Raw genomic sequence first — 27153 nt, forward strand, 5'->3', positions numbered from 1 at the left:
GCAGGCTCGAAGGGCCGAATGGCCTACTCCTGCTTCTAGTTTCTATGCACGTTCTTCCCGTGTCTGGGTGGGTTTCCTCTGGGTGCTCTGATTTCCTCCCACAGTCTGAAAGACGTGCTGGTTAGGTGCATTGGCCGTGCTAAATTCTCCCTCAGTGTACCCGAACAAGTGCAGGAATGTGGCAACTAGGGGATTTTCATAGTAACTTCATTGCAGTGTTAATGTTAACCTACTTGTGACACTAATAAATAAACCTGAAAAAGCTTAATATGCAAGAAAACTATATTTATCGACAGTTCTAGGAATGGTGGAACAGGAGTGGGTGCGTTATTCCTGTTCCATCTTTCAGTAGAACATGGTCAATATGTGCTTCAACAGTTTGCCTGCCTTTCTTTCATATCTCTTGATACTCTTCCATGATGTGATGCCTGCATGCCATTGTAACGTAAAGGTGCTTGACAGAACAAGGGTTAACATGGGACTGGAGAATAGCACCGGACGGTATGATGTATAGAGTCACATGGTAGAGGAGTTGAGGGAACATTCAACAAGCAGCCTTCCTGCATGGAAGCAATACCATGAATGGCAGTACCCAGGGATCTGTAAACTGTTAAAGACTATCAGGTATCTGTAAATAGTTTTTTCCTTTTTCTTTCCTTTTTCCTGTTTGGCTGCAGCTGCAACAACACTTAAGGAGGCAGACTCCTTAGGGCAGAAAACGGTGGTACAGTGGTTAGCACTGCTGCCCCACAGCGCCAGGGACCCCGGTTCGATTCCCGGCTTGGGTCACTGTTTGTGCGGCGTTTGCAGATTCTCCCCGTGTCTGCGTGGGTTTCCTCCGGGTGCTCCGGTTTCCTCCCACTGTCCAAAGATGTGCGGGTTAGGTGGATTGGCCATGCTAAATTGCCCCTTAGTGTCAGTAGAATTAGCTAGGATAAATGCATGGGGTTATGGGGATAGCGCCTGGGTGGGATTGTGGTTGGTGCAGACTCGATGAGCCGAGTGGCCTCCTTCTGCACTGTAGGGATTCTATGATTCTATCACTTCATTGGCATCTCGTACACTAGCCAAAACACCCACCCCCTTCCACCATTAGCATGCAGCACTATCCAACTCTGCAAGAACTTGCGAAGGATTCCTTGGCTGTACTGCCCAAACTCTCAACTTCCATCTAGAAGAATAAGGAGTAAAGCTCAAGTTTATTTATTAGTCACAAGTAGGGCTTATATTAACACTGCAATGAAGTTACTGTGAAATTCCCCTAGTTGCCACACTCCAGCGCCTGTTCGGGTCAATGCACCTAACCAGCACGTCTTTCAGACTGTGGGAGGAAACCCACGCAGACATGGGGAGAACGTGCAAACTCTGCACAGACAGTGACCCAAGCCGGGAATCGAACCCGGGTCCCTGGCGCTGGGAGGCAGCAGTGTTAACCACTGTGCCACATGGGAGCACTGCCTTGCAGCACCATGGGTTTACCTACACCACATGAACTGCAGCAATTCACAGGTAGCTCAGCGGCAGTTCTTTAAGAGCATTTAGGGATGGGTAACAAATGCTGACCTTGATGGTGATGCCCACAGCCCATGAATGAATAAAATGAAAATCACAGACGCTCAACCCCTTGTCAGAGCAACTGGAGATAAGCAATGAATGCTAGACAAAGAACAAAGAAAATTAAAGCACAGGAACAGGCCCTTCGGCCCTCCAAGCCTGCACCGACCATGCTGCCCGACTTAACTAAAACCCCCTACCCTTCTGGGGACGATATCCCTCTATTCCCATCCTATTCATGTATTTGTCAAGACGCCCCTTAAAACTCACTATCGTATCTGCTTCCACTACCTCCCCCGGCAGCGAGTTCCAGGCACCCACCACCCTCTGTGTAAAAAATCTGCCTCGTACATCTCCTTTAAACTTGCCCCTCGCACCTTAAACCTTTTCCCCCTAGTAATTGACTCTTCCACTCTGGGAAAAAGCTTCTGACTATCCAAACTAGACATGATGTTTAAATGCAAAAAAGGGGGTGGGGTCATGTGGAACTTCTGATAACTGTCAGCGTAAAGTTGGCATGTTGTTGAGGCAGGGAATAAAGAATCAAGTTCTTTCCTTGCTGGTGAAATATCTGGTAGCTATTTTAAGAATCTGGGGAGCCCTTCACTGATATTTGGAAACTGCTTTAATTGAAGCTCAGAAGAAATCAAAAGGGTGCACGTCTCTTACTTATCAGGGAACGTGAGATTACAATTGTTCGCATTGCGAGATCAAGCAGCGGCTGTAGCTGTAATCTACGAACCACCCCTTTAAAAGGTGGTGACTGCCTCCATTTGATTTTGACCTTCAGCTGTTAGTGTCAGCGGAGACTGTGTAAGAAGATTTAATCCCAGCAGTCTGACAAGAGCTTTCCTTCAGGCACTGTGGACGTCATTCACTGAATGGTGGAGCAGGCTCCAGGGGCTTACTCCTGTTCCTAATTTGTATGTTCCTCAGCTGCAGGAGCCGCCTACACAGCTCCGTGCCTAAATTCGCTTTCCCCGATATATGAAAATCAGAAGAGTTAAACTGTATGACCCTGAGACAATCAAGAGATAGCAAGGCATCTCCTGAAGTGGTTTGGAACTCAGCTTCTGTGGCAAATGGCAGGGAGGTGAGAAAGAGCTATAATTAGAAAGAATGGAAACATAGAAAATAGAAGCCAAAGTAGACCATTCGGCCCTTCGAATCTGCTCCACCATTCATTTTGATGTGACCAATCCAGAGCATGAAATAGATTTTTTTTTCCCTGCTGATGAGAGTAAGGAGACATTTCATCTTCCCTGGGGAAAGAAACTGGGCTATCTTCTTGCCATTCTGAGTACTGATACAAAGCAAGATGTGCTACCTATCCCTGAAAGGCCCACACACAAGCAACATCAAGATTCAAGTGAAGACATACTATTAAGTAAACTGGGTGAAGGGCTTGGAGAATGTGAAAGTGTGTGTGTGACAGTGTGTGTGCGTGCGTCAGAGGGTTGGTGATGGCAGAGTTCTGCAGTTACTGGACCTTACGTGGGGTGGGGGAGGGCACCTGAGGGTAAAGGCCCAAGGTCTGAACCTGATTATTTCTGGGTCTTCTCCCATATTCCAGAACTCCTCCATAAAATGGAAACTGGGCGGGGAAAGCCCATTGCATGGTCAATCATTTTCCACTTAAGGGCCTCAATTGGGGCAAGGGTGGGCGGACCATCCAAGGCCTCGTCCGCCCCTGCTTGGGCATTGTGGAGAGGTCAGGGCAGAACCCAACAGGAAACTCATCCGAGGAATTTAACGCATACCCTCCACCTCCCTTCCACAGATCCACTGATTTGGTGTGGAGGGTGCGGGGGAAGCATAAAATTCTGCCCGTAAAGGCTAAGAGTGCAGTTTAATTCAGAAGAGAATGTAGCTTTGTAGACCATAATAAGGGAGAGCATTACCTACTAGACAGATTGCAGAAGGGAGTGAGCGCCCAAAGGAATGGTGACAAATTCTAATTGTGCATACATTTGTGGAGGGTGAATCACTGTGGAAGAAACTTATCCACAGAGGGGAAACAAAACCACAGGTTAGCTTGCAGCATCTTCAAACTAAAAGGAATGCCTGACATGTTCTCGCTCTTTTCAGTGGTTTCCGCTCAAATATAAAAATAGCTTGAAACTTCTTCATCCCCATTTCTAGCAGAATCTTGTGTTGTCTAGTTTGTTTCTACAGGTGGCACCTACCCATTTTATAAAATGTACAGGAAGGTAGCTTTTAAGTTGCGCATTAAACCACAGTGCGAGTTTGGACATCCCGACTGGCTTTTGTAACCAAAACTATGCATCACATTTTCTGTCTTGGCGGTATGATTCAGACAAACTTACCCATTGTGAGTTACAAGGCACTGCCTCAGGCCCAGCTTACGAAAGATGTCCACCACAATCTCCATCGGTGTATGATCCGTAACCGTGAAAGGACTCATATCAAGAATGCTCCGCAACTTCAGTGGGCGGGGACTGTCTGCTGGAAGGGTTGGAGCGTGTTGGGTGAAGTGTACCCTTGAACTGCTGACAATACCTTCTTGTTTTCTTCTCGCGTTTTCTAAGAGAGAGTGACAAGAGAAAATCACAAAATTAACGATAATGATAGCAGTCAAAAGGTGCCATTTTTGTTTGTGACTTCTCCAGTTCCCACTGCACATCCCATTCCCCCCACTATTGCCAGGAACTAGGAAATGGCCTTTTGGTTAATTGAGCAAGCATTCTGATTGCACTGTTTAACTACACTTCAGAATTTACAGTCTATTGAAGCATGATTACAGGACCTGTACTGATAATTTTTCAATTAGTGTGCAGCAACAATCAAGAACTTACTGACTGCACCAAAATAAATCAACTGCGGGGGTCATGGTCTGGAACAACTGCTTCATGATCCTTTGCAAACAAAAATGCAAAACAGCATTATTTTCTCCTCCCTTCCACTTTATATTGACCTTCTCTGTGTTGCAAAACATCCCTGGCTAGAAGATGATGGTAGCCTGCGGCTAAAACCATGTTGAAAATGGGCTAACTGGAGAATATGAGAGAATGTCCTCAAGGTCTTTTTTTATTTTAATCATAGAATCACTACAGTGCAGAAGGAGGCCATTCAGCCCATTGAGTCTGCACCGAACACAATACACCCAGGCCCTATTCCCGTAACCCCACAAATGTACCCTGTTAGTCCCCCTGACACTAGGATCAATTTAGCATGGCCAAACAACCTAACCCGCACATCTTTGGACTGTGGGAGGAAACCGGAACACGTGGAGGAAACCCATTCAGACGCGGGGAGAACATATAAACTCCACACAGACAGTGACACAATCCAGGAATTGAACCTGGGAACCTGGCGCTGTGAAGTAGCAGTGCTAACCACTGTGCCGCCCCCAAGATTGGTTTGATTTACTATTGTCACATGTATTAACATACAGTGAAAAGTATTGTTTCTTGCGCGCTATACAGACAAAGCATACCATTCATAGAGAAGGAAAGGAAAGAGTGCAGAATGTAGTGTTACAGTCATAGCTAGCGTGTAGACAAAGATCAACTTAATATAAGGTAGGTCCATTCAAAAGTCTAATGCCAGCAGGGATGAAGCTGTTCTTGCGTCGATTAGTTCATGACCTCAGAATTTTGTATTTTTTCCCCCGAGAGAAGGTGGAAGAGAGAATGTCCGGGGTGCGTGGGGTCCTTGATTATGCTGGTTGCTTTTCCAAGGCAGTGGAAAAGCAGCCAACATAATCAAGGACCTGTAATATCACCGCTAATCTTCTCCTCCTTTCGAAATAAATCAGTCAGCCTTCGACCAAGCCTTGGTAATCAGGAACATATTGCTTTGGAGGATTGCAACTTAAAGAGGCATCCCACTGCTCAACAGAGTAAATGCTCCACATTGTCAGAAGCACTCTTAGTATAGTATTTTTTCCAGAAATATTTAAGAAATTTTAATGAATGTTTCAGTAACTCTTGAGGAGCTTCCTTAGATTTGAAACTTTGCCTCAACTTTATTCTGCTCATCCTGCAAGATTTGCACATTTTTCTTTACGATACATATAAACAATGAAAATAGGAGCAGGAGTAGGCCATTTGGGCCTTCGAGCCTGCTCTGCCATTAAACATAATCATGGTTGATCCTCTATCTTAATACCATATTCCCACATTTTCCCATTCCCCTTGATGCCTTTAGACTATCGAAATCTTCTTAAATATATTCACTGACTAGGCCACCACAGCCCAATCCATCATGCAAACCAGCCTCCCATCCATTGACTCTGTCTACACTTCCCACTGCCTCGGAAAAGCAGCTAGCATAATTAAGGGCTCCACGCACCCCGGACATTCTCTCTCCCACCTTCTTCCTTCGGGAAAAAGGTACAAAAGTCAGGTCTCACACCAACTGACTCAGGAACAGCTTCTTCCCTGCTGCCATGAGACTTTTGAATGGACCTACCTTGCATTAAGTTGATCTTTCTCTACACCCTAGCTATTTCTGTAACACTACATTCTGCACTCTCTCCTTTCCTTCTCTATGAATGGTATGCTTTGTCTATATAGCACGCAAGGAACAATACTTTTCACTGTATGTTAATACATGTGACAATAGTAAGCCAAATCAAATCAAAAATCCTGTGGTAGAGAATTCCACATCTGCTCAGTGAAGAGGTTTATCCTCATTGCAGTCCAAAATGGCCTACCCTGAATATTGAGACCCCATGTTCTAGACATCCCAGCCAGTGGAAACAACATTCCTCCATCCAGTCTGTTCAGTCCTGTCAGAATGTTATACATTTCAATCAGACCCCTCTCATTCTTCTAAATTCCAGTCAACCCAATCTCTCTTGATATGACAATCCAGCCATCCTAGGGATAAATCAGGTGAATTTTCACTAAACACCCTCTATAGCAGTATATCCTTTTTTACACAAGGCGACCAAATCTGCACACAAAACTCCAGGTATGGTCTTAATAAAGCCCTAGATATAATGAAACATCCTTCTCCTGTACTCGAGTCTACTTGCATTGAAGGCCAACATACCATATGCCTTCCTAACTGATCACTGTACCTGTATGTTTGCTTTCAGTGACAAAACACTGTTGTTTCCTTTAGTTCTGCACTTTAACCTCTCTAATTTTCCTTCCTGCAACTTTTCTTGTAGTGTGGGTGGCACTGTGGTTAGCACTACTGCCTCACAGTGCCAGGGATCCAGGTTCAATTCTCGATCTGGATCACTGTCTGTGTGGAGTTTTCATGTTCTTCTCCCGTGTCTGCGTGGGTTTCCTCCCCATAATCCCTGATCCCCTTATTAATCAAGAGCCTATCTAGCCCTGTCTTAAAGACACTCAATGACCTGGCCTCCACAGTCTTCTGCGGCAAAGAGTTCCACAGATTCACCACTCTCTGGCTGAAGAAATTCCTCCTCATCTCTGTTTTAAAGGATCGTCCCTTTAGCCTGAGATTGTGCCCTCAGGTTCTAGTCTTTCCTACTAGTGGAAACATTCTCTTCACGTCCACTCTATCCAGGCCTCACAGTATCCTGTAAGTTTCAATAAGATCCCCCCTCATCCTTCTAAACTCCAACAAGTACAGACCCAGAGTTCTCAACCGTTCCTCATACGACAAGTTCTTCATTTCAGGGATCATTCTTGTGAAGCTCCTCTGGACCCTTTCCAAGGCCAGCGCATCCTTTCTTAGATATGGGGCCCAAAACTTCTCTCAATACTCCAAATGGAGTCTGACCAGAACCTCATACAGCCTCAGAAGTACATCCCTGTTCTTGTATTCTATGGCAGAGGATATGGATGGAAAGTAATGGGGGGTAGTGATCAGAGACAGAGAAGGTTAAGATGGGGCTAACAAGTCCATATGAAGTGGCAAGGTCAAGGGGTTTTCTTGAGAAGCGAGCTCATAATTCCCAACTAAAAAGTTCAGGTCCACTATTTAACTGAATATGCATAATACTATTGAAGAAACATGGGAATAATTAACCCGTACCTAATGCAATAGTTATATCTCTTCGTAGTGCAAATCCAACCAGTCTTTGAGATTCTTTTGATACAATGACGGGAAAACCATTGTACGTCGTTTCATTTATCGTAATTTCTAGGTCTTCAACCGTCATGTCATCCTGCGTCAGGACTGAAAGAGGAGTCTCATTTCTCCGAGGCCGCATCACATCTGCGGCCAGCGTCGTATGAGTGAACTCTTCTTTAGCATCGAGGAATGGATATCCATTCAGGCGGATGTGTGATTCGTAGATGCCTTCCCTGCCAAATGCATCGCCAACCCACTTGCTGGTCATTACAGCTGCCATGAGAGGGACAATGTACTCCAGTCCACCAGTCAGCTCAAAGACAATTACCACTAAGGAAACTGTCATCCGTGTCACACCACCTATAAAACAAAGAAAAAAATTTAATTCAAAAAATATGTCCACTCATTGTCCACCCATCCCACATTTCATCACATTATGCATTCAATAAGCTAGTACGTCTCCTTCACACTTCTGGTAAGGAACAGGGGGAGAATTTCACACTGGTGAGAACTCTTTGCAGTAATCACTCACTGTATGTAGTTACAATCCCTATGGGGAAACCATAAATGACCAACAAGATTTCACTTCTTATAAATATTACTTTAAAGCTAATTGGAATCAATGTAAATTAAGCATGAAATAAAAGGTGAACGATACATCAATTAAAAAGATAAATTACATTTTAAAACAGTCAATACAACATGAATACAACCATCCGCATCACTTTCCCCCGCAAATGTGGCACTAAATAGGAACATAGGAATTAGGAGCGAGAGTAGGCAATTCAACCCTTCGAGCCTGCTCCTCCATTTTATATGATCACGGCTGATCTCCATCTCATCCTAACTCCACTTCCCACAGCCCTTTATCTCGCTTTTGATCAAATATTTATTTATCTCTTTCTTGAATCCATTGATTGATTCCGCATCCACTGCACTCTGGGGCAGTGAGTTCCATCGATTCACACCCGTCTGTGAGAAGTAGCTTCTCCTTATCTCTGTCTTGAACCTGCCCCCCTCTTACTCTATAACTATGACCTCTTGTTCTGGACTGTTCTAGAAGGGGGAACATTTGGTTAACATTTACTTTATCAATCTCATTGAATATTTTAAATATTCCTCAATCAAATTCCCCTTCGTTCTTCTGTACTCCAGCGAGTACAAGCCCAAGCTACGCAAATGCGCCTCATACAACAGGCCCTTCAAACCCGGAATCAATTTAGTGAACCTCTTCTGAACTGTCTCCAGTGCCACCAGATCCTTCCTCAAAGAAGGTGACCAAAACTGAGGTGGTAGAGGTGGGTTGCCTCGCACCCTTTAAAAGGTATCTGAATGAACACTTGGTACATCATAACATTCAGGGCTATGGGCTAAGTGCTGGCTGATGGGATTAGGTTGGAGTCCAGGTGTTTCTAATGTGTCAGTGCCGAAGGGCCTCTTCTGCACTATATGATTCTATGCTGTGTGCAATTCTTACTTTCACTTTTCTAGGTTTAGAAATGGGTCAGATAACATGTAGATTATTCTAATCCAAGCACAAGATCACTAATGATTTGATGCACTGCGGTATTTTTAGTTCATAGGCTTTTGTAAAATTCTGACGCAAATTATTTTAACGGTCATTAGCATGAAGCAATTAACACGGTAGGATTTTAATGCCTAAATCTCCTATTTTGATATCATTGGTAGAATCAGGAGAAAGCAGATGGGTTAAAGAGCTAGAGGACATTGGTTTAAGACGGGTGGCCAAAGAACCAACGGCAAAGTGGGGACTAATGATTTTACGCAGCAAGTGGTTATCATCTGGAGCATGCCGTCTGTGAATGTGGCGGAGGCACATACAATCGGGGCTATTAAAAGGGAATCCGATGAACAGCTGTAAGCACCCAAGGGGAAAAAAACTGCAATGCTCTGGGGAAAGGGTGGGGGTGTGGGACTCACTGGGTTTCTCTTCGATCTAGCAGTGACATGAAGGGCTGAATTCCGTGGCAGGTAGGACTTTGGCTTTGGCAGCACTACTCATAATAGAGAACTTTTTGCCCATCTGCAATGGGGGGGGGGGGAGAGATCAAGCACTCTCTTCAAACTTACTGGCAGCACTTCAGTTATGTACTCACCACCTACTCTTAGCAAGTTCAAGGAAGCGGATTGACTGTTCCTAGTTAACATCTACAAACTACATTAGAATGTTCTGAACTGGTGGTGGTGGGTCAAATCTAATTTTCTTTGGCAAACGAGCTCTTCATGGCAGTTTTCATATCTCAATCAATCATTTCAGTCAACACTGTTTCAGAGTTTGACTTCTGTAGGCAAATTTCAGGGCTCATGTTTTACCCATTATCTCATCGTCCTTCCACTGACCACAGATATTCACCTGATGAACATCCACACAGCTTTGGATTTTTATAGAAATTTATATTCAATGTTCAACTGTTGTATATGAAAACAAAGCTGTGGGCTAGTCCACTGTCAACACAAAGCTGATACAAGGCCGCATCAGGGGAGGCGATGGCCGAGTGGTATTATTGTTAGACTATTAATCCAGAAACTTAGCTAATGTTCTCAGGACCTGGGTTCGAATCCCGCTACGGCAGATGGCGGAATTTGATTTGAATTGAATTGAATAAAAATATCTGGAATTAAGAATCTACTGATGACCATGAAACCATTGTCGATTGTCAGAAAAACCCATCTGGTTCACGAATGTCCTTTCGGGTAGGAAATCTGCCGTCCTGTGACTCCAGAGCCACGGCAATGTGGTTGACTCTTAATTGCCCTCCAAGGGCAACTAGGGATGGGCAGTAAATGCTGGCCAGCCAGCGATGTCCATGTCCCACGAATGAATAAAAATAAATGTTTTTAAACTCTCTTTTTCGAAGCTGCTGCAGGTTCTAGCTTTTATCTGAGCATTATGGTGCTGTGCTCATTTTCTCAGATCAGATCTAGTCCTTGTACATCAGAGTGTAGGGGCGATCATGTAACATGTAACCAAGGAATCTGTGTATAGATGTTCTTCAGAAGAGGGTAACCAAGCAGTTACTTGGATAGCGTAGTCAACACATACCTGAAAATCCAACTTCAGCAATGTCTCAGCAATGGTTGCGAAACATGTTCCGTAACTTGCATAATGCTACAGAAGGAATTCTGCAACTGACAAGCTTGGTTTTTGGCTGAAAAGAGCATTTTCATAATCCAGAGTGCTGTTCTCCCATAAAGTTTGAAGTACAAAGCATAGCCCTCTAAACAGGAAACACAGCCAAACTGTCTAGCATACTAACTTCTTTTTCATTTACAGGAGGTGGGCATCTCCAGCATGGCCATTCCTAGTTGTCCTTGAGAAAGTGGTGGTGAGCCACTGATTGAACCGTGCCCGTCCATATAATAGTCCTGCAGTGTTGTTCGGGTGGGAATTCAAGGACTCAGCGTCAATAACCAAATAGTGATATATTTTCAAATTAGAATAGTGTGCGACTTGGAAAGTGAAGGGGTTAAAATCATTGAATGCAGTAGAGTTCCCATGTTAATTGAGTACAGCACAGTTCACTGGAAGCTGTTCTGAAGATATTTCATTGCATTTCTCACACTTTCAGACGAGCGGCACAAACAAGCTGACCAAGGGACAGAGAGTGAGAACTCTGATAACCATAAGCCACAATAGCAGGTGTGGATGTTTGGATGGTGTAACCATGTAGGCATCCCTTATTAATAATTAATCATTATAATTAGATGAGCATGTAGAGGCTATAACCGGTTAACAATATTCACCTGACATAAATGAAGTAATCAGAACTATTAGTTGTAATTGGATATCAATGCCTTCAGAACAAATGTATACTTGCAATTGATATATGCAAATTACTTGTAAGATATGCAAAGAAATAATTGTGCATTCCATGTGTCGCTCAGGAAGTCTGCTTTGGAGAGAGTACAGAAAAGATTTACCAGGATGTTGCCTGGTATGGAGGGCATTAGCTATGAGGAGAGGTTGGAGAAACTTGGTTTGTTCTCACTGGAGTGACGGAGGTTGAGGGGAGACCCGATAGAAGTCTACAAGATTATGAGAGGCATGGACAGAGTGGATAGTCAGAAGCTTTTTCCCAGGGTGGAAGAGTCAATTACTAGGGGGCATAGGTTTAAGGTGCGAGGGGCAAGGTTTAAAGGAGACGTACGAGGCAGGTTTTTTACACAGAGAGTAGTGGGTGCCTGGAACACGTTGCTGGGGGAGGTAGTGGAAGCGGATATGGTAATGACTTTTAAGGGGCGCCTTGACAAGTACATGAATAGGATGGGAGGAGGGATATGGTCCCCGGAAGCGTAGGGGGTTTTAGTTAAGTCGGGCAGCATGATCGGTGCAGGCTTGGAGGGCCGAAGGGCCTGTTCCTGTGCTGTAATTTTCTTTGTTCTTTTGTTCTTTGAAGTCTGTATGCCACCTTGTGGAAGGTCGGCCTTTACTCACTCTCTATAGCGTGAGTAAAGGCTGACTTAAAACTCCAAAAGCTTTGTCTGGTCTGTCGAGGGTGCGAGCTACGAGTTTCCTGGAGGGAAGCGAAATTCTGTATGAGAAGAGAACTCAGAGATAGTGACATTCCTTTGTACCTGCTGCCCTTGTTCTTCTAAGTGGCAGAGGTCACAGGTTTGAAAGGTCCTGTTGGAAAAGCCAACATATGCATGTGGTTATAAACTGCAGCTACTGTGTGCTGGTAGTGGAGGGAGCGAATGCTTAAGCTGGTGGATGGGGTGCCAAACAAGCAGGCTGCTTTGTACTGGATGGTGTCAAGCTTCTTGAGTGTTGTTGGAGCTGCACTCGTGCAGAATATTCTATCACTATTTCAAGGCAGTTGGGACTATTTCATTGCATTCCTGGTTTGTGTTTTGTACATGTGCCTTGGAAATACTTTGAAGAGTCATGAGAGGAGTCATTTGCTGACCTGCTGTTGTAGCCTCAGAATTGCTGTGAGTGGTCTTATTAAGTTGCTTGATTTAAAATCCTCATTATTCATCCACAAATCCATAAAGGGCCTGTACCTTGGTAGCTTCTTTCAGTTTTGAGTGTCCTCTACCATTTGTCCATTGGCCTCAAAAAACATCAAAAGTCAAGAAAATTACAGCACAGGAACAGGCCCTTCGGCCCTCCAAGCCTGCACCGACCATGCTGCCTGGCTGAACTAAAACCCCCTACCCTTCCGGGGACCATATCCCTCCATTCCCATCCTATTCATGTATAAAGAACAAAGAAAATTGATAAAGAACAAAGAAAATTGATAAAGAACAAAAAAAGAGTTGCTGGTCTAGGCCCCAGGCTCCTTCCAAATCATCAAGCACCACTTGATACACCCCAAAAAATAAAACAAAAAGTTAACTCCAGAACTGATACTTTTTTTTTGGCACATGGTGAACCATGGATTAATTCTTCAGATATTGATCCACTCCAGTGGTTGGTAAGGAACACAAGATAGCTTTTTACACATGCATGTTTTGCCCCCTGCCATTCCTTCCTACTCCTTAGGGAAACTCTTATGTACCATAGAACCATAGAAAATTACAGCTCAGAAACAGGCCTTTTGGCCCTCCTTGTCTGTGCCAAACCATTTTTTGCCTAGTCCCACTGACCTGCACTTGGACCATATCCCTCCACACCCCTCTCATCCATGAACCTGTCCAAGTTTTTCTTAAATGTTAAAAGTGACCCCGCATTTACCACTTTATCCGGCAGATCATTCCACACTACCACCACTCTCTGCATGCATCCACCTGTGACGTCACTTTTAGGGAATTCTGTACCTGTATTCTGTATACAGTACCTGTATGTACTTACCAGCTGAACCATACATTTTTAGGCTATGCAAGTCCCCAGGAAAAACTCTCTCAGAACTACAATTTATTCACTGCCAATGAAGATCACTTACCCAAACAAGCTGCAGCACCAACCATTGCATACAGGCCTGGAGTAACACAGTCAGCTCCAACATTACACCACTGGCTAAATATGAACCAGTCATGGTGATAGTAGGCCAGCTGCTCCACTGCAATCCCCACAATCCTTCCAGCAATGGCACCGATTGCCATGCTTGGTATGAAGAGGCCTGAAGGTACCTGCAAAAAAAAACACAAAACGAAGAGAAATCAAACAAGCAAAAGGACCTTATTATGAAGATTTTAGTGACATGCTACATAACACAGGTTATGACAATATTGATCTGTTTAACTTGATTCATTGCACACACACAGTATCCATTGGAATTCATAAGGTCTTGTGCGTTTAAAGATTTTTTCATTGACCATTTTTAATTGTTTCTTACCTAGACTGTGGAGAAACATCCAACCTCCATTCAGCATCAGCAGAATATACTGGGAGACCAACATTTCAGCAAGGCCACTCTGCTCCTCCAAGTTAGTTGTTAATGCTATTTTTTTCCCTCTAGTTCACATTCTCGGACAAATACAATGGACCAGGACAGTGTAAATTACACATTTGCTTAGGGCAGCCGATGCAAAGTCCATTCCAGGCCTATGGGAATACTATTTCAAACCACAGCCTTTACCCAGACTTTGAATCTCTTTTAACTGTTTCTCATCACATCATGGTATCTTCCATAACAATGACTTAACTTTAAACAGTTGACTAATTTTCTCCTGGAAGGATGCCAATTCCCTGCAGTGATACTGGTTTTGTGGGTGCCAGTTACTTGCCTAATCTAGGTGATTGACTAATCGGTTGAATTTTTTGAGGAGGTCACAAGTCTGAAAGTGTGAGAAATGCAATGAAATATCTTCAGAACAGCTTCCAGTGAACTGTGCTGTACTCAATTCACATGGGAACTCTACTGCATTCAAGGATTTTAACCCCTTCACTTTCCAAGTCGCACACTATTCTAATTTGAAAATATATCACTATTTGGTTATTGAAGCTGAGTCCTTGAATTCCCACCCGAACAACACTGCAGGACTATTATATGGACGGGGCATGGTTCAATCAGTGGCTCACCACCACTTTCTCAAGGACAACTAGCAGGTGTGGATGTTTGGATGGTGTAACCATGAAGGCATCCCTTGTTAATAATTAATCATTAAGGGAGTGCCTACGATGCGACCTTTAGGACTTCCGTGGGTTTTTGATAAGATTTCACTTGGGCAATTATTAGCGAAAGTGAGAACAGAATTGAATATACACCTATGAGTGTGTGGCCAAACTCCTCTCCAACTCGATTTTCAAGTTTGCTGATGACACCACACCGTAGTGGGTCAGATCTCAAACAATGACGAGACAGAGTACAGGAATGAGATAGAGAATCTGGTGAACCGATGCGGCGACAACAATCTCTCTCCCAGTTTCAACTAAACAAAGGAGACTGTCATCGAAGAGAACATGCCCCTGTCTATATCAACGGGGATGAAGTAGAAAGGGTTAAGAGATTCAAGTTTTTAAGTGCCCTGATCACCAACAATCTGTCCTGGTCCCCCCATGCCGACACTATAGTTATGAAAGCCCACCAACGCCTCTACTTTCTCAGAAGACTAAGGGAATTTGGCATGTCAGTTACAACTCTCACCAACTTTTACAGATGCACCATAGAAAGCATTCTTTCTGGTTGTATCACAGCTTGGTATGGCTCCTGCTCTGCCCAAGACTGCAAGAAACTACAAAAGGTCATGAATGCAGCCCAATCCATCACGCAAACCAGCCTCCCACCCATTGACTCTGTCTACGCGTCCCGCTGCCTTGGCAAAGCAACCAGCATAATTAAGGACCCCCGCACCCGGACATTCTCTCTTCCATTTCATTCTCTTTTCCATTTCTTCCGTCGGGAAAAAGATACAAAAGTCTGAGGTCACGTACCAACCGACACAAGAACAGCTTCTTCCCTGCTGCCATCAGACTTCCAAATGGACCTACCTCGCATTAAGTTGATCTTTCTCTACACCCGAGCTATAACTGTAACACTACATTCTACACTCTCTCGTTTCCTTCTCTATGAACTGTATGTTTTGTCTGTACAGCATGGAAGAAACAATACTTTTTACTGTATACATGTGACAATAATAAATCAAATCAAAGATGGTACACTTTTGATTTGGGCAGTAGGAGACAGAGTGGCAATCAAGGTGGCATGTGGAAAATAGCCCTGACGAAAAGTCATGCGGACTCAAAGCATTAACTCTTGTTTATCTCTTTACAGATGCTGTCAGGCCTGCTGAGTTTATCCAGCATTCTCTGTTCTTATTATGGGAAAGAGTGGTTCCCAGAGATGAGTTCTACAGTTTACTCTTTTCATCTTATTTATTAATGGCTAGAATGAAGGTACTGGAAAGTTTGTAGATGACAAAGCTATGAGGAATAGCAAGTAGTGCAGATGGGAGTAGAAAGTTGCAAATGGACACAGGTAAGTGACTCGGAAATGGAGCTCAATGTGGGCAAGTATAAGGTCATCGACTTCAATGACAAGAAATTACATAAGCAACAGGAGAAAAATTAGACCTTTCGAGACTGCTCTGCCGTTCCATACATTCTTTCTGATCTCCTACCTCAACTCCACCTTCCTACACTATTCTCATATCCCTCGATTCCCTTAGTATACTGAAATCTATCAATCTTAATCTTAAATATACTCAATGCCTGAGCATCCACAGGCATCTGGCTATAGAATTCCAAACATCTGCAACCCTTCAAGTGAAGAAACCTCTCATCTCATTCTTAAGTGACTAACGCCTTAAGCTGAAACAGTGACCTTTAGTTCCAGATTCCTAAACCAAGGGAAACAGCCTCGTTGCAGATTACCTAATGTGCTCCTTCAAAAATATGTTTCAAACATTTTAGATTCTAGAGAATACGTGCTTAGTCTGCTCAGTCACTCCTCATAGAACAATCCTATCTCAGGAATCTCATGAAACTTGGCTGTACTTCAAGATAAGTATATCATTGGTAACATACTTGCCTCTAATCAAAAGTTTGAGAATTTGAGTCCCACTCCAGGACTTGTGCACAAAAATCAAGGCTGAGACTTCAGTACAGTACTGAGAGACTGCTGCAGTGTCAGAGGTGCTTTCCTTTGGATGAGACATTAAACTAAGGCCCAACCCTCGCAGGGGAGTGAAAGAACCCATTGCACTATTCAGAAGAGGAGCACGGAAACTTCCTGTGATGAATATACAAGGACACTCAGCTCCCTTTAAATATCAGCACTTCCCAGATTCTCACCATTTAAAAAATATAAATTGGAATATTTTCTAAACAGTGATAAAATAGGTATTGTAAAGGAGCAGAGAGAAGTACTGCTTCATTTATATGCACCTTAACCAGATCTCATTTGTCTCATCTTATGAAGGATAAAGGTTAAAATAAAGTTTATTTATTGTCACAAGTAGGCTTGCATTAACGCTGCAATGAAGTTGCTGTGAAAATTCCCTAGTCGCCACACTCTGGTGTCTGTTCAGGCGCACTGAGGGAGAATTTAGCACGGCCGATAAGGATATAGTGGCCACGGAGGGGATGAGAATGCAACTCGCCAGAATGTACCCAAGTTTATAAGATTGTTATGAGGACAGGTTGCATAAAATTGGTCTGTATTCCTTTGAGCATTAGGGATTGGAGGGTGATTTTATCTCGGCATTTAAAATGGTAAAAGGATTTGACAGGGTAGATGCAGAGACACCATCCAGAAAGCGCTTTTTCATACAACATAGAATCATAGAATCCTACAGGAGGCCATTCGGCCCATCAAATCTGCACCGACCATAATCTCACCCAGGCCCTATTCCTGTAACCTCATACATTTACCCTCGTGGCACGGTGGCACAGTGGTTAGCACTGCTGCCTCACAGCACCAGGGAACCGGGTTCGATTCCCGGCTTGGGTCACTGTCTGTGTGGAGTCTGCACGTTCTCCCCATGTCTGCGTGGGTTTCCTCCAGGTGCTCCAGTTTCCTCCCACAGTCCATAAGACGTGCTGGTTAGGTGCATTGACCCAAACAGACGCCAGAGTGTGGCGACTAGGGGAATTTCACAGTAATTTCATTGCAGCGTTAATGTAAGCCTTACTTGTGACTAATAAAATAAACTTTAAACTTTAGTCCCCGTGACACTAAGGGGCAATTTAGCATGGCCAATCCACCTAACCCGCACATCTTTGGAAGAGATTAATGTTCTGAATTCCATTTCTATGAAGATTGAGGTGATCAACTTAGAGTCATAGAAGTTTAGAGCATGCCGCCCCTTTTTTAACCCCTAACCCCAATTGCCTGCGTTTGGCCCATATATAGAAGTTAAGACCACCTGTACATCAATGACCCTATGCAAAATATTTTCTAAGAACTTGCATTCTTTTCAACCTAAACGTTACCAAACACCAAACTATAGGGTCCTTTTCAATCACTGTTTTTGCAATTTAGTCACATAAAATAACAAAACTGCATTGTGTGCGTTACCAAATAAAGTCCCCGTATACTAAATAAACTGCTCACCTTGAAATCTGTCACTAACAATTTTGTTTAAATTAAGTGATAACATATCAATATTACGTTTAGCTTAATTTAAAAATTGCTTCGATGAGAATGGAGTAAGTGCTTGGTTTGCCAATTGAAAAAATAACTAATTTGCAACATTTAATACATTAAAAAAAAATACATAATGTTACATTAGGGGCCTCGAGTTCTTTCATGCCAAAATTACCCGCCCCAGGTAAAATGAACATTGCAGGGAAAAAAATGCAAAAATTACTAGATTACTTCTGAAGTTGGAAATATTTGCAATGTCAGGACACACAAAATTATTCTTCAAAAATATTGGAAGGATCGTAAATAGATGGAACTCTCTCCCCAAAAGGCTATGGATGCTGGGAGACGTTCAAGATTGAAAGAGATTTTAGCTCGGTATAGAAAGAGGGACATGGAACAAAGTTAGAAAAATTGATTTGAATTCAGCTGATATCTAAATGCTGGTGAAGCAGATCCGAGGGGCCAAACATCCTCCTGTACATAATTTTCTACTACCAGAACAAACTATTCTTCATGTGTGAGCTAGTCACCGAGTGACTGGCATACTGCAAATGTGAGGGCCTTCACAGCCAAGCCCCTTTGTTGTCATCTTGCGATGCATGAATATTTTACAATTCTTGCAGGGACTACAGGACAATCAGAAATAAGATTGCCAGCCAATGAGCCCTCCTTATTATCCAAGAACATAAAGGCCAACTGCAACACACCCACAGCTGATCCAACTCGCTCCTGAACCCAACACAGATCTAGGATTAAATCTGTTACCTTCCTGTCTCCTTGGCTTAATTATTTGCTGAATGAACACGTGAATGTTTAGGAAGGGGGAATGGATAACTTTGATTTACGTTACCACCTTCTGGCCCTGGCCACTTAAGGATTGAACTTAGGCCATAGATGGTTGAAATGGCTAAGTATACAGATGTTATTTAATCCACTTATACCAAAATTAAACTCACCAGTCTGTTGTTTTAAGTGTACCATTAAGGGTATGATTGTACAAATTAACAGACTCCTGCGAACAGCTAAACATTCTACTTAGCTAGAGGATAAAACATCTATTATGGATGGGTTACCTTAATTCCAAACGTGAAGATGGTCATAATAATCTTAAATATAAGTGCCAATGCCAGTTTTCCTATGGCATCGTAAACTCCTTGACCAGCTGGTCGGTCCGGAATGTCGTCCAACAGTTTACTGACATTTGCATCAGTCTGGTAATCACATAGGGGTGAAGATTCTAGAGGCCCACAGTCGGTAAAAAGTTCTTTGATCAGCTCACTAGTGTTCTTCCTTGTGTACTGATTAGGAAAGGCGACCACTGCGGTGATGACGGTCACGGTAATGACTTCCAGGACAGGGAACTTCCCAAACTTTGTGGTTTTCCGACGTCTGCACCAAGCAATGTTAGCACGGATGAAGAAGGCTCCCCACAACCCCCCGAATACACCCAAGAGGATGAAAGGGATCAGTTCAAACAAGTACCACGGTGTGTGATACTCCACGTAAAACAGGACCAGACGGCTGTTTCCAAAAGGATTAATGGAACGCAAGACGAAGGCTGCCACTAAAGCAGCAAAAAATGATCTCCAGAGAGTTTTTAAGGGAAAATAGTAGCTCACCTGCAAGAAAAAGATTTCAAATGGTGATTTTTTTTTTAACTACGATGTTTCAAAAGCTTTTCAATAAAGAATTTACAATAAACTGGTCAAGTAAAATCACTGAAACCATTTTAGAAGGATTGATAATAATGAGGAAATTGGTGTTTCTTTTGTCTGCCTGAAATATATTTCATTATAAAAGGGCTTTTTGCCAATGAACTAATTTGTTAGGCATCATGGTGTGAAGTGTAAAGGCTGGCGGCTGTTTGGAAGTGTTTAATGAGATGGGGATTCTAAACTAATCTCAGCCATTCATACGAATGTATTAAAATGATGGGTAGGGAAAAACTGTCTGGTCCATCAAGCATGCCCCATGATGGCTGGAGTACCATAACTAGACAGCTCCTACTTGACCCACAGTCAGGGAATCTTCTGAGAGAAGCAAAAGATTAGAGAAAACCCCAGGGGCAATAAGGAAAAGAAAATCTGGAAAATTATTTTCTGACACTCAACATGGTGATCAAAACAAATGCGATATCAGGAGCAAGCAATATGAATTCTGTTAGAGTGTATTAGACCAAATGAGGTTTTGTTGTGGCTACATATTAAAACTGGCTAAACCTTGCATGCAAGGTTACTTGGACTGTCCAAAAATAGCATAGCGATTTTGTTCAGTGTTAATTTATAAAGCTGTCTTTTTTGCCTCTTCAGAGAAATCAAGTGAGGAATATGGTTCAAGATCTCATTCTATAAGTAAATTAAGTTTATTTATTAGTCACAAGGATTACATTAACACTGCAATGAAGTTACTGTGAAATTCCCCTAGTCGCCACACTCTGGCGCCTGTTCGGTTCAAACACCTAACCAACCCGTCTTTCAGAAAGTGGGAGGAAACCGGAGCACCCGGAGGAAACCCACGCAGACACGGGGAGAACGTGCAAACTCCACACGGACAGTGACCCAAGCTGGGAATCGAACCTGGGTCCTTGACACTGTGAAGCAGCAATGCTAACCACTGTGCTACCGTGCCACCCAACTGTTACTAAGGGGCATGAATGTCCCTTGAATCTACAATTGTCATTCAAAATGCAGTACCAGAGACGTACTTAAATACAAGAGCTTGATGAACCAACTGTACCATATAAATCATAGTTGTTTTGCATTCTTCTATCAATTTAATTCATTGAATTTAATAACTTCACCAGCATTTATAAATAAATGTAATTAGTTATTTTCAGTCAGCTTGTAAAATTTTGGTTTGATCTCAAGGGAGTGTGCGAGAGCAGCATTAGGTTAATTCTAGTCCATTAGCAATTGACTTAACTGTTCAACCCTGGGGTTGTTTAATTTGCATATTGCCAAAAGACAAAGGATACAGTCAAAATAAATCAGGCCATCATTCAATGAAAATGGCACAAAAGAACTGAAAACATTAATATGGATAACACTAATATGTGCTGTCCCTCAATAGTGAACTTTTTATTCATAAATATAGATTTCAGTTTTGTCAGAAATGACTACTTCCCAGGAAACTACTTTTCTCTCTTTCATAAGGTTTCTAATTGTTTGTCCTGCAATTTGTCAAGTAGGCATGCAAGAGAAGTTTGGATTATGTCTGTTGCTGTAAGGTATATAATTTCCTCTCTTCACTTCCTCTGCTTCTTTTTGCCATCTGTTTCATTTGCTTGGATTGTTGATCGATCCACCTCCTTCTGCATCCTCTATCCTCCCTGATTGCTTCTACACGAGTGAAGTCCCCGCGGTTCCGCAAGCAAAAGACGACAATGTGAACGTGGGAGTCATTTCTAAAATATTTTGGGAACATGGTTTTATTGTGTAAAGAAGGCTGTGCGTATGTGTGTCCATGATTAATTAAACTGGGGTAAGGCGAATAGAGACAACATTTATGTTGAGATTCGAGAGCAAAAAGGGTAAAGGTGCTGGATGCATGCATTTGTAATGGGAGGCTGCGGTGAAGTTTGAATTACAAGTAAATAGGCTGTTTTTGTTTTCAAATTTGCATTAGGAGATAGGTAGAGACTTAGCTTTTCAGCTGTTAAATTTCAAAGGTGAGTCTAAGGGACCTTTACAGCTTACAAAGGTTTCAGAAGTAAATAAGGAATCATTATTAAATTTTATTTAGCCTGAAAATGGGGGCAATAGGAGAACATGAAAGACTTTTATATTTTGTGAAAGTTGAATTCAAAGAGGTGCCGAGGACAATGGAATCTGAGAAGAAAAGGAAAACAGATATTTAAGGAAAGATGTGCGGCTGTGTGAAGGAGATGTTCTGAGATCAGCTCTGTGCTGAAAAAAGGTGTGAAATCTGAAACAACCATGCAATTTTCAGGCCAGAACAGTCGTTGTTCCCAGAAAGCAGCTTTTTCTGAACTTCCTTGGATTTGCACAGCAAAGAAGTCGTGTGATATAACTTTACTAAAGTAGCAGCAATTATTGCTTTGGGTAATATTACTGGATTTTTATAGTAAAAACATCTATAAGGGAGTCGTTGCCAAGAACACTCGTGTGTCCTGACCAGTTGGGGTTCTTGGGGGAATGTTTTGTAAGACTGTTTTAACTGTGTACCTTTAATCTTTTGTGCCTTAAGTTTTTTTCTTCTTGTTAAGAACTCTTTTAATTTTTAAAATCCTAAAGGTGTTACTGGAGTTCTGTGCTTCTAGGATCAGTGTTTTTTCCTCTTTGTTTTCAAAACACGAAAGGTTATGATCAGTAAGGCAGGTTTCCCTCTGGGATCTAGCTTGTTCAGCAAATAACGTCTGCTGTGGTCGTCACAATAGACTGCTAAAACTTTGAGGAAACTCATCTACAGGTATAGGTGTAAATTGTGCGAGCACAAAATTGCAGGTGTGTTTTGTGTGATTGTTCGATATGAATTAGCCTCACGCTAAGCCTTACAGTAGCCAAATAACACTGCCTGAAATAGGGTAGCCTCACTCCACTTACTCAGAAATCAAATCGAGTTTTGACGTCACATTTAACACTGCACCTTCCGAGCAACAAAACTGCTTCACACTCCCACTACTGGAATGTGCATATTTAATATTCTATTCATTCAGTAAATGTACCCTGAGATGTTAGTAACTGACAAATAGTGCATAATCATTCATTACCTCTTCCAAGCTAAAAAGGACACCACCAATTGGAGCACCAAAAGCCACAGATACCCCAGCTGCAGATGCCGCAGACAAAACCTATGGAAAGCAATAACAATCTTTTAGCTTATATTAACTTGAATAAACCTGGTTTACACTGACATCTTTCTGAAATGAGAGGCACAGCGGGGTCCAAAAATCCACTTAAGTTGCACTGCAATTTGTCTCAAGTCAGAAAGGAAAATCAGTTCATTTGACATTTATTTTTTCCTGTCCTATTGTCAAGTCTTACCAAATTTATGGTGTTGAAAGCTTTTATGATAAACAGTTAAATTAATAGGATATATAAAGAATATTAATAGGAAGTTAGAGGGAAAACTGGAATATCCCTATTTTAAATTGTTTTTATTCTGCTCGAGATGAATGAAGCAACAGTTCAACACTTGTGCAGATAACATCATTTACAAAATGAAACTCTCCATGCAAACAGATGCTGTACCAATTTCCCACACAACAGGATCCAATGATCAAAATCAGATGAATGGCTGTTTAATTGAATCCTTTACTCTGAAGCTGTTGATTAATCCTGCCTCATTGCTCATACAAGGTCTAGAATCACCTGCTATGCAAACGTGCTGCTCTAAGAAATTGTGCTGAGTACACTCCAGGAACTCATGGATACCTTTACCAATCTGATTTGCCGGTTCCATATTTAGATTAACTTCATCCATGATTATTAAAATACCTTTCTTGCATATCCCATTTATTTCTTCCTGTATTCGCTGTCCTACAGTGTAAATATTGCTGGGTGACCCACATAAAGTACTCCCATAAGTGATCTCTTACCTTTCCTATTTCTTATCTCTACCCAAACTGATTCTCTGATGGACAGGAGGTGGTGCAGTGGACTAATAATCCAGAGGCCCTGGCTAACTAATGCTCCGGGGACATGGGTTCAAAATGTATCATGATGGAAATTGAATTCAATTAATAAATCTGAAATAGAAATCTCATCTCAGTAATGGATTGTTGTAAAACAAGCATCTAGTTCACCAATGCTCTTTAGGGAAGGAATTCTGCCATTCTCACCTAGCCCAGACTACATGCAACTCCAAACCCACAGCAATGTGGTTGACTCTCAACTGCCCTCTGAAATGACCTACAAAGTTACTCAATTAAAGGCAATTAAGGATAGCAAATTAATGCTGGTTTTGGAAGCGACACTCACATCACAAGAAATGAATAAAGAAAAACAACATCTTGCTCTTTCAAACTAAAGGGGTCTCTCACTACTGTGCAGTCGTCAGAGCTACCCCACTAATTTTTCCTAGCTTTTCTATCTTTCCAAAATGTCAAATATCCTTGAATATTTAGGTCTCAGCGTGGTCACCTTACAACCATGTCTCTGTAATGTTAACAGGTCACAGATGTTCATTTCTATCTGTCCGAACAACTCATCCCTTTTGTTCCAAATGCTGCATGCATTCAGATACAGGGCCTTTAACTCCATCTTCTTACCATTTTTGCAATATTTGGCCTTATCTGCTGATGCGCGATTATGTTTGTACTCTTGGTCCCTTCCTGACTCACTCCAGACATCATTACCCAAATCGCTACCCTGCTCTATTATTTCTCCCTTCCCATTTAATTTACCATATCTCCTCTCACTTGATTTCTTCCCCCCACCCCCCCTTCCCCCGCCCCACTATTCAGTTTAAAGTTCTCTCTGCTGTCCCAGTTATACAACTTGCCAGAACACTGGTCCCACAACAGTTCAGGTGAAGACCCGTCTTAAAAGTGCAGCTCCCACTTTCTTCAATACTGGTACCAGTACCCCACGAATCAAATGAATGACTGATTTAATTCCTTTAATGGTGGTATTTGGTTGAAGAACAAAATTGTCCAAGGGAGTCTTCAGTGCAGTGTTCTGACTCAATGACAAAACTGTTACCAAATTAGCAAATATGGGATGTGCTTTAAGTTCCATTTGCCCACCTTCGCCCATTTCCCCCATGCCAGCCTCTGACCTTGCTGACTTCTTCACCAGGCCCACCAATGAAGTCAATACTTTTGTCACTGGCTTTAAAAGCTACCTTGGTCTGGCACGCCCTACCTCCTCCAGTCCCATGTCCCTCCTGAACATTTCATTCCTCTGATTCTAGCCCTCTATGCTTCCCTTCACTTTCTTTGACCCAATATTGGTGACTGAGCCTTCATCTATCCCTGACCGTTTTTTAAAAAAGGTATTTCCCAATACATCTCCATTCTGTATTCCTTCCTCCACCATTAATTACTTCTCAAACAACTTATTTAATCTAATCCTCAGTAGCCTTTCCTCATCCCTTCCTGTCTTGGTACACACTTCCATTGCACTGATTTTTAAATCACCTTTGGATAGGTTTACAGTAAAATGCACTGCAGAAACAAGCTATTTTTGCTCATAAAGCAAAAATTTAGTCAAAGAATATTTATCTTTTTTGATAAACTAGATAGCACTACAAAGAGGACACAGCACCAGAATGCCTTTGAATTCTCAGTGCTTGCATTGCAAGGATGAAGAAAAAAAATCAATTTTTCAAGCCTTGCGACCTTCTAAATAAATGGTGTAAATCTCATTTCCTGGCTCCAGGACAAAGATTATGGCCGGAATTCTCCAGCCATTCACGCCTCACCGCTGTTAGCAAGAGTGAGAATTTGGTGCTCAGCCAAAACTCTGTTCACTGCAGCGGGTCCGGAGAATCCCAGTTGCGGGCAGAGCCAGAGAATCCGACCCACATACTTAAAATGGAAAATAAATCCAAGTTGTTTTCTTATTAGCTCCGAAAGATCTCTGACCAGGTCACCAACATTTTTCCTTTCCTTATTCCCCTTTACTTCTTCCCTTCCGTTCTCATCTTCTCCTTAAGGCATTCATTCTTTGTTGGGATACAGCTTTAAGCAGTGCTCTGCCTAAATAATCATCCTCCATGCTCGAGCTCACACACAGCATCTGCACCCTACGTGATGGAAAAGGACTCCAGAGACAGGTATGTCCTGCCCCGAATCGATGTCCACGTGTAATTTCCAGAAATCGTTGAACAGCAATCAGGGGCATGAACTCTGAATGACTTCCCTCCATCCTAACCCAGAGGCACTGTGGCAAATTGCAGTACATCTACTATTGCCCAGGCTGAGATCAGCCAGCTTGAGAACAGTCTGAGGAATACACCTGGAACCTTTGTCACTTGAATGGCTCAATTACTCAATACCCTTGTTGCAATGTAGCCCAATCCATCACGCAAACCAGCCTCCCCTCCATTGACTCTGTCTACACTTCCCGCTGCCTCTGCAAAGCAGCCAGTATAATTAAGGACCCCACGCACCCCGGACATTCTCTCTTCCACCTTCCTCCGTCGGGAAAAAGATACAAAAGTTTTGGACACGTACCAACCGACTTGAGCAGCTTCTTCCCTGCTGCTGTCAGACTTTTGAATGGACTTACCTTGCACTAAGTTGATCTTTCTCTACACCCTAGCTATGACTGTAACACTACATTCTGCACTTCCTCGTTTCCTTCTCTATGAACGGTATGCTTTGTATAGCGCGCCAGAAACAATACTTTTCACTATATGTTAATGCATGTGACAATAATAAATCAAATCAAATCAATCCCCGTATAAAACAATGATTTAAAAAAAGAGATCCAAACTTCTAGTTAGAAGTAAGAGCTGAATAGGTGACATGACCAGATTTCATGTTTTAAGGGGTTAATTGTAACAGACTAAAAACATTATTGACTAAACTATTTTTACAAGGAACTTACGCTTTAAACCACAGAACTTTTTAGAACTTAAAAAAAAACACCATCACAGCACTGTCCTTTAAGTAGGCATTCAATTCTGCTGAAATTAGTCCCGAGGGTTTCTTTCCTTTCCTAGCTGTTTAACTTTATTTCTGATGTTTCTCCCTTTATCGCAAGCTATGCATCGTCCAACCTTGTTTGAAATCCTCATAAATCTGGTCCTTTTGATCCAGGCACAAACTCCTACCTATATTCCAGTGTGGTGAACCATGGGGACTTTCAGCCTCTAGATGCTCCCTCTCTCCCTGATTCTGGCAGACTGCCTGTGGCTGAGACGTTCAGAAATATCTTAGAAACCCTTCCCCTCTCAAAGCCCATCCAATTGGCAACATGAATCACATGGGCATTGTATCCAGGTAGAAGTGATGATTAGCTATCCTTGCGATCCCAACTCTGATCTTGGAAGTAAGTGGGCCGTTTAAAGCATTACAGTTTAAAATCCCAACATTCTTAACACATTTCTGGGACCTTGGAAATGCTGTCTGCCCACTGTTGGCGCATACACTGCTGCCATTGCCTCCAAGTGTAGACATCTTGCACCT

General features: G+C 42.5%; 1 protein-coding gene across 5 annotated transcripts in view; it reads right to left on the reverse strand.

Annotated features, from left to right (window-relative positions):
• The window catches only part of clcn3 (chloride channel 3), a 159461-nt gene that overhangs the window by 15937 nt on the left and 116371 nt on the right, over positions 1 to 27153 (reverse strand). For all 5 annotated transcript variants that reach the window (XM_078215131.1, XM_078215128.1, XM_078215133.1 and 2 more), the window contains 5 exons: positions 22789 to 22869; positions 19133 to 19678; positions 13476 to 13662; positions 7531 to 7929; positions 3882 to 4098 (listed from right to left, as the gene is read on the reverse strand). In XM_078215131.1, the coding sequence (XP_078071257.1) occupies positions 3882 to 4098; positions 7531 to 7929; positions 13476 to 13662; positions 19133 to 19678; positions 22789 to 22869 (1430 nt within the window). The remainder of the gene's footprint in view (positions 1 to 3881; positions 4099 to 7530; positions 7930 to 13475; positions 13663 to 19132; positions 19679 to 22788; positions 22870 to 27153) is intronic.

Source organism: Mustelus asterias, chromosome 6, assembly GCF_964213995.1.
Source record: "Mustelus asterias chromosome 6, sMusAst1.hap1.1, whole genome shotgun sequence".
NCBI lineage: Eukaryota > Metazoa > Chordata > Chondrichthyes > Carcharhiniformes > Triakidae > Mustelus > Mustelus asterias.